The following is an 11464-nucleotide window of genomic DNA, read 5'->3' on the forward strand; positions in this document are numbered from 1 at the left end:
TACATTGATGAACAAAGCATAGAATAGAAAGATGACAAAAGAATGAGATGTCAGGACCTCCCTTTCTTAGAAAAGTCAGCACATGCCAAGTCACTGTGATGTCATGTGACCAAAGAACAACAGAATGCCAGGACTAGACATATAAACAAATTCTACTAAAATATAAAATATAAACACTGTATTATGCCAGAATTTGAAAAATAACTGCAGCAGCTTTGGCCTGAGACTTTTTTTGGGCCCCTCTGGCCATTAAGAGTTAATAATACACTGCTTGAGACATGGCAAAATGCCCAGGGTGGTTGAAGATTTTATTTTGGTCTATAGTGTCCTTGATGCAACCAAAGCAACCAGCCTGAGAACAGGCTGTCATATGCCTCTAGATTCTTAAAAATTGGGTTTTGGGGTTAATGAGTAATAATGATAACTCTGTTCATCAACGATGTCAAAACGAGGGAAAATGATTGAAAATGATAACTCTGTTCTGTCATAGTTTATTAATGATGACTAAGGATGAGCAAGAAAAGGTGAAACACATGTCCCAAAACAAAAATGATATGATCCATGTTTTGGAGCAACATGAATCTATCCCTGCTTACTAAATTTTGTATCAATAAATTTTGTATCAAAAGCACTCTGGCTGCTAGTCAGTCAGGCTACAGGATTCTCCCGACCACCATTCCTAGCTCTCCTTCCCCTGCCGACTCCATACATCCTCTGCAGGAACCTGTCCACCGCCAGGATGGCTCCCAGCACCAGGGACCAAGATCTGTCCCCAGCGCCATTCATTATGCTGTTCTTAAGTCTTCTCATTGTTTTGCATTTATTTTTATTTATGTATATATGTGTAAGCATGTGAGTCTATATACCATGTTGTGGGGATGTCCATAGAGGTCTGAAAGAGGCATCAGATTCCTGGGAACTACAGGGAGTTACAGAAGTTGTGAGCTGCCTGAATGGGGCTGACAAAGGACCAGCACTCTCTTCTGGCCTCCAAAGGCCCCCCCCCCCACATACATAACTAAAAATAAAACTCCAAAGGCCCCCCACACACATACATAACTAAAAATAAAACTCCAAAGGCCCCCCACACACATATATAACTAAAAATAAAACTCCAAAGTCCCCCCCACACATACATGACTAAAAACAAAACTCCAAAGCCCCCCTCCCCCACATACATAACTAAAAATAAAATCTTTTTAAAAAGGCATCAATGCAAGCAGGGCAGGAGGAGCCAGTCTGCAATCCAAGCTACTCTGAGGCAGAAGATGATAAACCTGAGACCGGCCTGAGCTACAAATTAGCTCAAAGTCTTGACACTTTTTCTATGGGCAGGGGACAGGAATGCTCTAGATCACCCCTGGGTCCCTTCTCCTTCCCCCTCTGTCCCTTTCCTGCCAAGCGGCTCCTGAGTTTATCTGCTGGAAAGCACCATCTGATGATCATGGCAATATAGGTTAGTCAGGGTGTGGGGGTGCCTGGGTGAGAGGTGTGGGCCTGGGATCGCAGCACTCAGGAGGCTGAAGCATTAGGACTGCCACATCTGGCTAGCCTTGTTTTAAGACACTCTGTCCTAAAATCAATGAGCTGGATGTCTATATCAGTGACGGTGTTTGCCTAACACACACAAGGCCTTAGGTTCAATGGCGTTTATGGGACTTTCTATTCAATTTTTCTGAAAACTTAAACCTGTTTTAAGAAATCATAGTTCAGGTTGGAGATGGGGCTCAGTTAGTAGAGAGTTTGCCCAGCATGCACAAAGCCCTGGTTCAATCTCCAGCACTGCAGAAAGCAAGCAGAGTGGTAGACTCAGGAACTGGAGGTGGGAGGTCAGGAGTCAGACTACCCCGAGCTACATAAGACCCTGTCTTTAAAACAAACAAACAAATAATCGTGCTTATTTTTAACAACTAGCCATACAAAAATGTTACTAGTGGTAGACTATCAGTCATCTGGGCAAAGTGCTGCAGCGGTGTGGGAACATAATATGGACTGCCTTGGTCTTTACCATCCAAACATAAATCTAGCCTGGGTGATCAGCAGAAAGCCAAAACCCAACAGTGATGCAATCCCAACAGAAAGGCATTTCATGCAGAAGGGTCAGGACTCTAAGCCAGCAGACTATTCCCTCCCTGGCTATCTCTCCACAAAAGTTTTGAAGCAGAAGTATTTGAAAAGTCTGTTTCCATCTTGGATTTTTAATTTCAACAAAGAATTCTGAGAATATTCCAACCATTCTCAGCAGCTGGTCCCACAATGTTTCAGGAATGAGCATTCTGGAGCAGAGAGAGCCCTGTCTGCAGGGGCTGCTTGCTGGCATCCAGCAGCTGGGGATGGGGAGACAGGCCACAACGTAGTTCTGTCCTCTTAACTGCACTTTATCCCACTGGCAATAACTGAAACTTAGATTTTGCAACTTAAAGCAGAAAGTGTTATCACTCGCCAAATCAGGAAACGGCAACATGAGATTTCCATGTGCTTTAGAGAGAGAAAAATGAACAAAAATGACTAACAAGGAAAAAGCCCAGAGCATCTGCTTCTCATCCACAAGCAGCCAAAGGCCTGGGCAGAGAGGAGGCGGAGTTAACGGAAGCTCCAGCTCCCAGGGTCCAGACGTCCGGCTCCAAGACAAATCTCGTCATGAAACTTGCGATGTCCCAGACCCACACGGTGGTTAAGTACTTCCAGGGAAAGCTGCTCTCACAGGCCCAGCTCTAAGGGATGTTTCTGTGTAAATCTTCCACCTCCAGTTCCCACATGCTTTCGTGGACAGGATTGTCAGAAAGATCCGTCATCTTCACAGCCTGTAGGCAGGGCTCAGGACTAAGGGCCTGAACCACACCCATCACCATCACATACTTCCCTGGGAAGAGAAGAAAAGGACATGATGTTCATACTAACAAGGCAGGTGGGGACAGCCCACAAAGACCCTGACTTCAGGGCCTTGACCAGAGAAGGACAATGGAGACAAAAAGATTAGCTAGGGCTTGGGGGCCGCAGCTCAGAGGCCAAGTTCAGCCTAGCATGCACTAGGTCCTAGGTTTGATCTTTAGCCCTGCAAAGTAAGAGGAAGAGGAGCTGGGGGAGGGCCTAGCTGGTAAAGGGTTTGCCATGCAAGCTAGAGGACCTGAGTTCAGACCCCCAGCATCCATGTTTTGCATGACAGGGTGTACACATATGTGATCAGTGTTAAGAAAATGGAGACAGGAGGATCCTTGGGGCTCTATGCCCAACCACCCTAACCCAGTCAGAGAGCTCCTGGTTCTGTAAGAGACCCTGTCTCAAAAAATAAGGTGAGGGCAATCAAGGAAGACACTTGATGTACATCTGCCTCTACACACACAGAGGCATGTGTGAGCACACCTCCACACAAGAACATGCACACAATCCTGACAGTAGATACCAAAACAAAGGCAGTCAGGGACCAAAACAGATACATGTATGAACAATGAGATCAGTGCTTAACCTGGAGGATGACATCTGCATCTTATTGGCATCTGCTTTTCATATGCTAGACACAATAGGCAGGCTCACTCAGCAGTCATGTCCCTGGAACGCCAGCAACTCTGGATCCCACTGAGTTATAATTAGACACACCGCCCCAGGCAGGGGTGAAAACTCAAACTTTGCTCTCAGTCTTGTTCATTGCTCAATGCCAGAGTGAGTGACTGGTCTCTGTTAGCAAGACGGGTACTCCTGCAAAGCCACTTCCCGACAGCCGAAATGTAAATCCAATTTTCCCTCCACATTGCCAAAAAGAGTTAGGCCAGGCATCAGCACAGCCCTCCTCTCAACCACCCACAGCACACTGCGCTGTTGTTCCAATCCCTGCCACCCCCAGCTTTATCCCAAGCCACACTGGGCACACACAGGGAAACCAACAGAACAGGCTGCCACTGGATGATCTGACATATTATTAACCACAACTTCCCATTCCCTGAGGGAAGTGCCTCTCCTTGAAAGTGCAACTTGGCTAGTCATAAACCACACAAAATGCAATTGTGTAAAAAGTCCCTTGTCACAGCCGGAAAGGCATGCAGCCAGCCCCCTGCATGCCCGGCTTCCACCAGCAAGGATGAGTTTGCACACAAGCCAAGCCCTGAGGCTGCCCATCCCTCCCATGTTTTCCCTGACAGGGTCCACAGAAGGATCTCTGGATCTAACTCAAGGTCCCATACTGGCTGTCCTCTGTACATGGCCCCAACTGGTAATGAAGACAAAACCCTTAGAATTACAAGGCGGAAGACCAGGTGAGGCCAACAGACCTGCTCTGTGGAACCTGGAGACAGAAGACATTCCACAATACCCTGGGACCAGTGCTGAGTCCGTGCACCCGTATCCCTCCCCAGGTAGCTGTCTGTGATATCCTCCATTTCTTCCCCACTGGACCCTGCCCAAGATCAAGCTTTAGCCTTCTCCTGTTTGGGCTACTGCAGCAGCTCTGGCCTGTGTCCTCCCAACCACTGACAGCGCTCCTGCCCAAGAGCCTCCCCATCATAGCAAGGTAAGCAACACACCATCTGCAGAATGAGGACTAGGGGGCAGAGTTCCCAACTTCACTGTATCTTCAGAGCCTGGAGAGAAACTGCCCGATGCCCTACAGGCAGGGCAGGGGCCAGGCAACGGCAAACCAGCAGGCATCAAGGTCATTTAGTGTGGACAGGTCCTTCCCAAACTGCAGCCTTTCAGAGCTGCCCCCTGGGGCCCTGTTCCCTGCCTCCTGGCCTTTGCTGCCCCTGGGGCCCTGTTCCCTGCCTCCTGGCCTTTGCTGCCCCCTGGGGCCCTGTTCCATGCCTCCTGGCCTTTGCTGTCCTATGGGGCCCTGTTCCCTCCTCCTGGCCTTTGCTGTCCTATGGGGCCCTGTTCCATGCCTCCTGGCCTTTGCTGTCCTATGGGGCCCTGTTCCCTGCCTCCTGGCCTTTGCTGTCCTATGGGGCCCTGTTCTCTGCCTCCTGGCCTTTGCTGCCCCTGGGGCCCTGTTCCCTGCCTCCTGGCCTTTGCTGCCCCTGGGGCCCTGTTCCCTGCCTCCTGGCCTTTGCTGCCCCTGGGGCCCTGTTCTCTGCCTCCTGGCTTTTGCTGTCCTATGGGGCCCTGTTCCCTCCTCCTGGCCTTTGCTGTCCCCTGGGGCCCTGTTCCATGCCTCCTGGCCTTTGCTGTCCCCCGGGGCCCTGTTCCATGCCTCCTGGCCTTTGCACAGCTGTTCAAAGGAGTTGACAATCCACTACTTTACAGACACAGACTGTCCCAATTCTGACACTGAACATCCTGAGTCCCAGCAACCCAAGAGGGCTAGTCCCTACAGATAACTACAATGCAGTTCTCAGGGCTTTCCTGACCCCCTTGTGCCTTGAACATGTATCCTTCTTCTGTGCCTAGTTCTGTATCAACTGGCCCCAAATAAATACCAGATGAACCAACGAGCCAGATGGACAGAAGTCTGTCTATGCTCTGCAGCTGGAGGTCTCCTGAGGTTAGCAGAGGCTAACACATGGCATGCTTTTGTAGGGACTTTTCTACTTCACAAACACCGAGGCAGGTACCGTGAGCACTACTCAAACGGAAGAAAGAGGAGTTGCCACCTCTGCACACACGCCCTAGGTGTACATCTACACTGGTACCCTGTGTTTTAGTGGCCTGTTTACCTCCCTGGTTCCTGGTGAGATAATTAATGAGGAAGAGGAAAGAGGATGAGCCCTGCCCCTGGGCATACAGGCTAGAAGGTGAGACCAGCAGGCTCAGTCCAACACAGGGACACCTGCTGGGTGCCAGGCTTGAGACCCTGGCTGACCTCAAGGGACATTGCCTAGGCTAGGACACCAAACACCATGGAATGCGAGCAAAGCCAAAGCTATGGCATAGGGCAGTCAACTTTTTCTGTAAAGGACCAGACTATATAAATCAGGCTTTTGTGGGTCATCTCTGTCACAACTCCTGGACTATGTCATTACAGTGAAACAGTGACCCTAATCTTTTGTAAATTACAAATACATTTCACTTTAATACAACTTCACTTGCAGATGCTGATTCTGAACTGCATAATACTTTTCCCACATTGTGATCAAAAGGTAAAACATAAGACAGGTATCAGGCACATGCCTTTAATCCCAGGGCTCAGGAGGCACAGGCCAGAGGATCTCTGAGTTCAAGACTATCCTGATCTACATAGTGAGCTCCAGGCCACCCAAGGCTACACAGCGAGACCCTGTCTCAAAACAAAACAAACGATAGTGAAACCTGGGCCAGTGTCTGCTGCCAAGGCTGGCACCCTGAGTTCAGTCCTGGGACCCACATGGTGGAAGGGAGAGAACCGACTCCAAACTGTCTTCTGGTCTCCACCTGAGTATTATGGCACACCCACATGCACACATATAACCTTACTCAGAGTAAGTAAGATGCAATCAAAATAGTTTTAAAGAGCCACGCATACGTGACAGTCAAAGTTACACTTCAAGATTTAATTACTATATCCATGAAACAAAAACGCCTCTGATCTACAAGTCCCTTGCCCGAGGACAGAGAGTTCCTGCTGTGTATGGAGACAACAAGCCCCAGGTTTTCACTCCCCAAGTCTGTCTGACCCATCTGCACTGGCTGTGCTTGGTCACACATGGGCAAGAGGTTGACAGGCAGGAAATGCGTCAGGATGTATGTATGCTGGCCCCTGATTGGAGCTGATGGGAAATACTTAAGTAAACCATGACTCAGGGCCATCTTCTGGAAGCCTGAAGATGGTCCTGGACAGAGTCCATCCACCTGGCCAGTATTTAATTAAAGCTTCTTTCAAATTTGGCTTTGAATTGTGGTAGTGGTCTTATTCTCCATCAGTGGGATTAACACATGGTGGTACACGCCTTTAATCCCAGCACTCAGGAGGTAGAGGTAGGCGGATCTCTGTGAGTTTGAGGCTAGCCTGGTCTACAGAGTGAGACAGCCAGGGCTACACAGAGAAATGTGCCACAAACAAAACAAAACAAATGAAAAGTTTTAAAATGTAAAAGCTGGGTCTGGAGACAGAGCTCAGTGGTAAGGCACTGAGCTCTGATTCCCAGCTTTGTGTGTGTGTGTGTGTGTGTGTGTGTGTGTGTGTGTGTGTGTGTGTAAAACTGCTTTTAGTTTACAGTCCATTTGAGTTTGCTAGTCCTAAATTAGAGTAAGACTGGTGGAGAGAGGAGAGAGAGAGAGAGAGAGAGAGAGAGAGAGAGAGAGAGGAGAGAAGAAAAGGTAACCTAAATCTGAGTTCAAAACAGCCCAGGTCAGACCCCTGACCTAGTCTGTCTCTAGACAGAACCCCACACTCTCTGAACAGGAAGCGTTCTTAGAGAGTCTGGCTTGACTTCACAGAGAAGGAAGCCATGGAAAGGTAGGCTTGGTGAATCCAAATGCTTCCTTCAGAAACCTGCAAAGTCAAGTAGAGGCAGGCCTCGTCTATCTGGGTCACAGCTGCAGCCCCATGTATGATATGCTCACGTGACATCCTTGTCAGTGAGATGAGACTCCAGGTATCCCAATGCCTGTCTCTTAGGCCATCTGGTTCTCAGGACATCTAGATGTCAGACCAAGTACTGTAGTGGCTCAGAGGGTGGCCTCAAACCCAGCAATATTGGCAGCTCCTTGGAGCAAATGAGAAACAAGTCTTAAGACTTGGAGAACCTGAGGGATGGGCTTCAACAAACCCCTAGATAAATGTGATGATGCTCCCTTGAGTGTGAGCAACAGCTGGTTATGAATTACGAACCACAGCTATGGTGTTCTCAGTAGGGAAGGTATAGAAAAGTGTCCCCAACCCTTCTGGGAACAGTGGCTTTCCAAGATAAATGTCCCTTTTTTCTTGGAACATTAAAAATATGCAGACATGGGGCTGATATATGGCTCAGTTGGGAGGTTGCTCCGCTAACACGCACAAAGGCCTGGGTGTGACCCCCAGCACCACATGAACTAGGTGTGGTGGCATATGCCTGTAATCCTAGCACTCTGGAGATGGAAGTGGGAAGTTCAGGAGTTCAAGATCACCCTCAACTACACAAGGAATTAGAGGCCAGTCTAGACTACATGTGACCCTGCCTCAAAACAGAAAAGGACACGCACACATTTCCAAGACATTATTTCTCAAAGCACGTGGGAAAACTGAAAAACATCTACGGGGAGAGAACTCGTGACAGAGAAGCCCAAAGCTCGAGAACCCAGAGGTATTTTCATTGATTTATTTGTTTACTATTTTTGCAGCCTGGGTTGAACCCAAGGCCTCATCAATGCTAGGAAGTGCTCTACCACAGAGTCCCATCCCAGGCCCTCTTTACTCTTTGTTCTGGGACAAGCTCTCACTAAGTTGCCTAGGTTGGCCTTAAACTCACTCTGTAGCTCAGAAAGGCTTTGAACTTTGCCATCCTCCTGCCTCAGTCTCCTAGTACTGGGATGACAGGTGTGGGCCACCAGGCCAGATTGAAACCTACATCTTTGAACGTGGTGGCAGGTGTTGCAGTCATCCGACAGGTATGGGAGTCACCTGACAGGGGCTGGGACAGGAAAGAGGACGAATGCCTGGAGGTGGGACCGCCCCGCCCCCGGGAAGGACAGCCCCCTGCAGAACCGGTCTGGCCCTGGTTACCTGGGAGCAGGCAAGGCCGGCCCCGCGGTACGCGCTCCAGGCCGCGCACGGAGAAGGGCCCGCTCGGGTCACGCAGCCGCGCCTGGCCGCCTTCCGCCGCCAGCACGGTGCCCTGCATCCACACGGCCGCCAGCTCCAGCGGCGCGCGGCCCACCGCCGCCCGCGACAGCCGCCACGCGCCCGGGCCTCCCTCCGCGTGGCGCCGCAGCTGCGCTGCCAGCACCTTGAGTGGTGGCGACCGCGGCAACCGCACGGCCCCGGGGCCACCCGAGGACGGCGACTCCGCCGCCGCCGCCATGCTGCGCCTCCGCCACTTTCCCGCCAACTCTGACGGGCAGCGGGGGCTTGGCACGCGGCGACCAATCAAGTGCGCTCCCGCCTGAACAGCCAATGGCCAGGGTTGGGGGCGGGCCTGCCCAGCCAGGAGTGCGCATGCGTACTGTGCGTACCTGCCCGACGCTAAAAATGAATGGGTTAAATTGAATTAAAGAGAAAAACAAACGAAAGCAGGGAAATAAGGGGAAGAGCAACCATTTAAACCATATGTCTCCGGTGCAGTTTACTAAAAAATAAGACGTGCTCAATAATAGCTGAAGTAACAATAACAGAAACAAAATGTGCGCGCCCTTAGCAATGCATTGCCACACGAAAAGCAGAAATGCAAACAGATCCTGGACCTTTCGGATGGGGATCACATCTACTCACGGGAGAGAAAGTTCCAGAGGGATACTTTAAAGCATGATTCATGTGCAGGTGTGTTTGTACTTTTCCATGCCTCACAGATAAGGCTGACTATGTGCTGGTAACTTTGGTAGGACATTTCTTGTCAAGCATCCTGTACTCAGACTATATAGAGTACATTCCTGAAATTATCATAAGAGTTTTATCAAGACAAACCTTTCAAAAGAAAATAAATATACATACTTGAGTTCAACGATTTAAAAAATCCTTTTTCAAAACAAGCTGTGGTGGTTCACACCTGTAACCCTAGCACTCAGGAGGTGGGCTGGAGGATGAGTCAAGGTCATCCTTAGCTACATAGTGAGTTGGAGGCCAACCTGTGACAGGAGAGCCCTGTCTCCAAAACCATAATAAATAAATAAATTAAATAATTTCCTCTTTCAGCTGGGGATATAGCTCTAAGGAGAGTTTTTACCTAGCACGCAAGAGGCCCTATATTCAATACCCAAGAACTTCCTCTTTCAACCTGGTCAGACGCTCAGCAGATAAAGTCACTTGCCACCAAATCTGATGACCAGAGTTCCATTCCCAAGACCCACATGATAGAAAGAGAGAATTAACTCCCCCAAATGGTTCCCTGACTTCCGTAAGTGCACAGGGGCACACATGCACCCCAGTACACTCAGTAAAATGTAAAATATCTTTAAAGACATAAACAAAATTCGGCATGTGTATGTCACCTGTAAAGTGACTAATTTATCCCTATGTCTTCTTGCACAGTTTAGTATTCTGAGGTTAGCAATACTGAACACTGAAATGAAAGCCCAAGCTTCTGAATGGTCACAACTGATCAGGAAATGATATACATAGTAGGTGGCAGGTATACCAATTACCCCATGTGATCATTATACAACATATACAGTTATCAAAATATCACACTGTTTCCTATAAATAGACACAACTAATCACATAACAGGAAATTAAAAAAAAAACTGGAAGTAACTCTCAGAAAGACAATGAGGACAACCAAAGTGCCCTTTCTTTTTTATTTGATTTTTGGAAAGTTACATTTCCTTATTCATGTACAAGGGTGTACATGCCACCACATGTGTGGTGGTCGGAACAGCTTTTGGGAGTCTGTTCTCACCCCTACCCTGTGATCCCAGGGTCGTCTGGCCAGGCTTTCCCTTCTGATACTGTTTTTGTTGCATTTTAATAACATATAAATGTTAGGTCTCAAGGAAACCTAGGACAAATGGCTAACTGAAGTTCCTATTAACATATCAGTGGATGCTGGCCAGCTGTCCCCGCATCACTCAGTACCTGTGGCTCCCAGCACTTCTCACCTTGCCCCTCACCTTCTTCCTCTCCAGCCCAGGGCTGGGCCTCCCTCCCCCAGCTTCAGATCCCTGTATAACTCAGCCATTTTGGCTACAAGTGTTGGTTAAACAACGCTGCCCGAAGTTGCCATGCCGATGGAGGAGAGTGCTGGAGGAGAGTCACGAGCCATGGTTACCTTTTTTAGAGCTTTATTGGGAGAGAGGGGTGAAGAGAGAGAGGGGGAGGGGGAGCAGACAGAAGGACAGAGCGGAAAGAGAGGAAGGAGGGAGAGAGAGAGAAAGGGAGAGGACGGAAGGAAGGAAGGAAGGAAGGAAGGAAGGAAGGAAGGAAGGAAGGAAGGGAAAGGAAAGAGAGGGACGCACAGAGGGCCCACCCGCTTTTTAGGCTGGGGCACCATTGCAGGCTGATGACGTAATTAAGGACCGAATCCTTACAACAAGACCTCGTGGTCTTTTAGTCTATGGCTCCCCGCCTCTGGCTGTTCTTTCCTTCATATCTACAATAAAACCTCAACTGTATTTAGGAATGGCCATGTCCTTATTTTCATTCAATAAAGTAATTTAAAAGTGGAAAGAAAGCCGGGCGGTGGTGGCGCACGCCTTTAATCCCAGCACTCGGGAGGCAGAGCCAGGCGGATCTCTGTGAGTTCGAGGCCGGCCTGGGCTACCAAGTGAGTTCCAGGAAAGGCGCAAAGCAACACAAAGAAACCCTGTCTCGAAAAACAAAACAAAACAAAACAAAACAAAAAAAAAGTTGAAAGAAGAGATGGGCAGTGGTGCACGCCTTTAATCCCAGCACTCACGAGGCAGAGGCAGGCAGATCTTTGTGAGTTCGAGG

At 49.0% G+C, this 11464-nt stretch overlaps 1 protein-coding gene across 1 annotated transcript; it reads right to left on the reverse strand.

Moving 5' to 3' along the window:
- Positions 1 to 1853: 1853 nt before the first annotated feature.
- Rmi2 (RecQ mediated genome instability 2) lies at positions 1854 to 8918 on the reverse strand. The gene is made up of 2 exons (XM_059269123.1): positions 8606 to 8918; positions 1854 to 2863 (listed from the first exon to the last, which is right to left on the reverse strand). Exons 1-2 carry the CDS (start codon positions 8901 to 8903, stop codon positions 2715 to 2717), a joined length of 447 nt encoding a protein of 148 aa, XP_059125106.1. The 5' UTR covers positions 8904 to 8918; the 3' UTR covers positions 1854 to 2714.
- Between the last annotated feature and the right edge of the window lie 2546 nt (positions 8919 to 11464).

The sequence above is a fragment of the Peromyscus eremicus genome, chromosome 8a (assembly GCF_949786415.1).
Source record: "Peromyscus eremicus chromosome 8a, PerEre_H2_v1, whole genome shotgun sequence".
Classification (NCBI taxonomy): domain Eukaryota; kingdom Metazoa; phylum Chordata; class Mammalia; order Rodentia; family Cricetidae; genus Peromyscus; species Peromyscus eremicus.

Coding starts and splice junctions, on each gene's coding strand:
- Rmi2 (XM_059269123.1), bottom strand. CDS start 8,903: ATGGCGGCGGCGGCGGAGTCGCCGTCCTCGGGTGGCCCCGGGGCCGTG. Junction 2,864..8,605: donor CCGGCCTTGCCTGCTCCCAG/GTAACCAGGGCC, acceptor TTCTCTTCCCAG/GGAAGTATGTGATGGTGATG.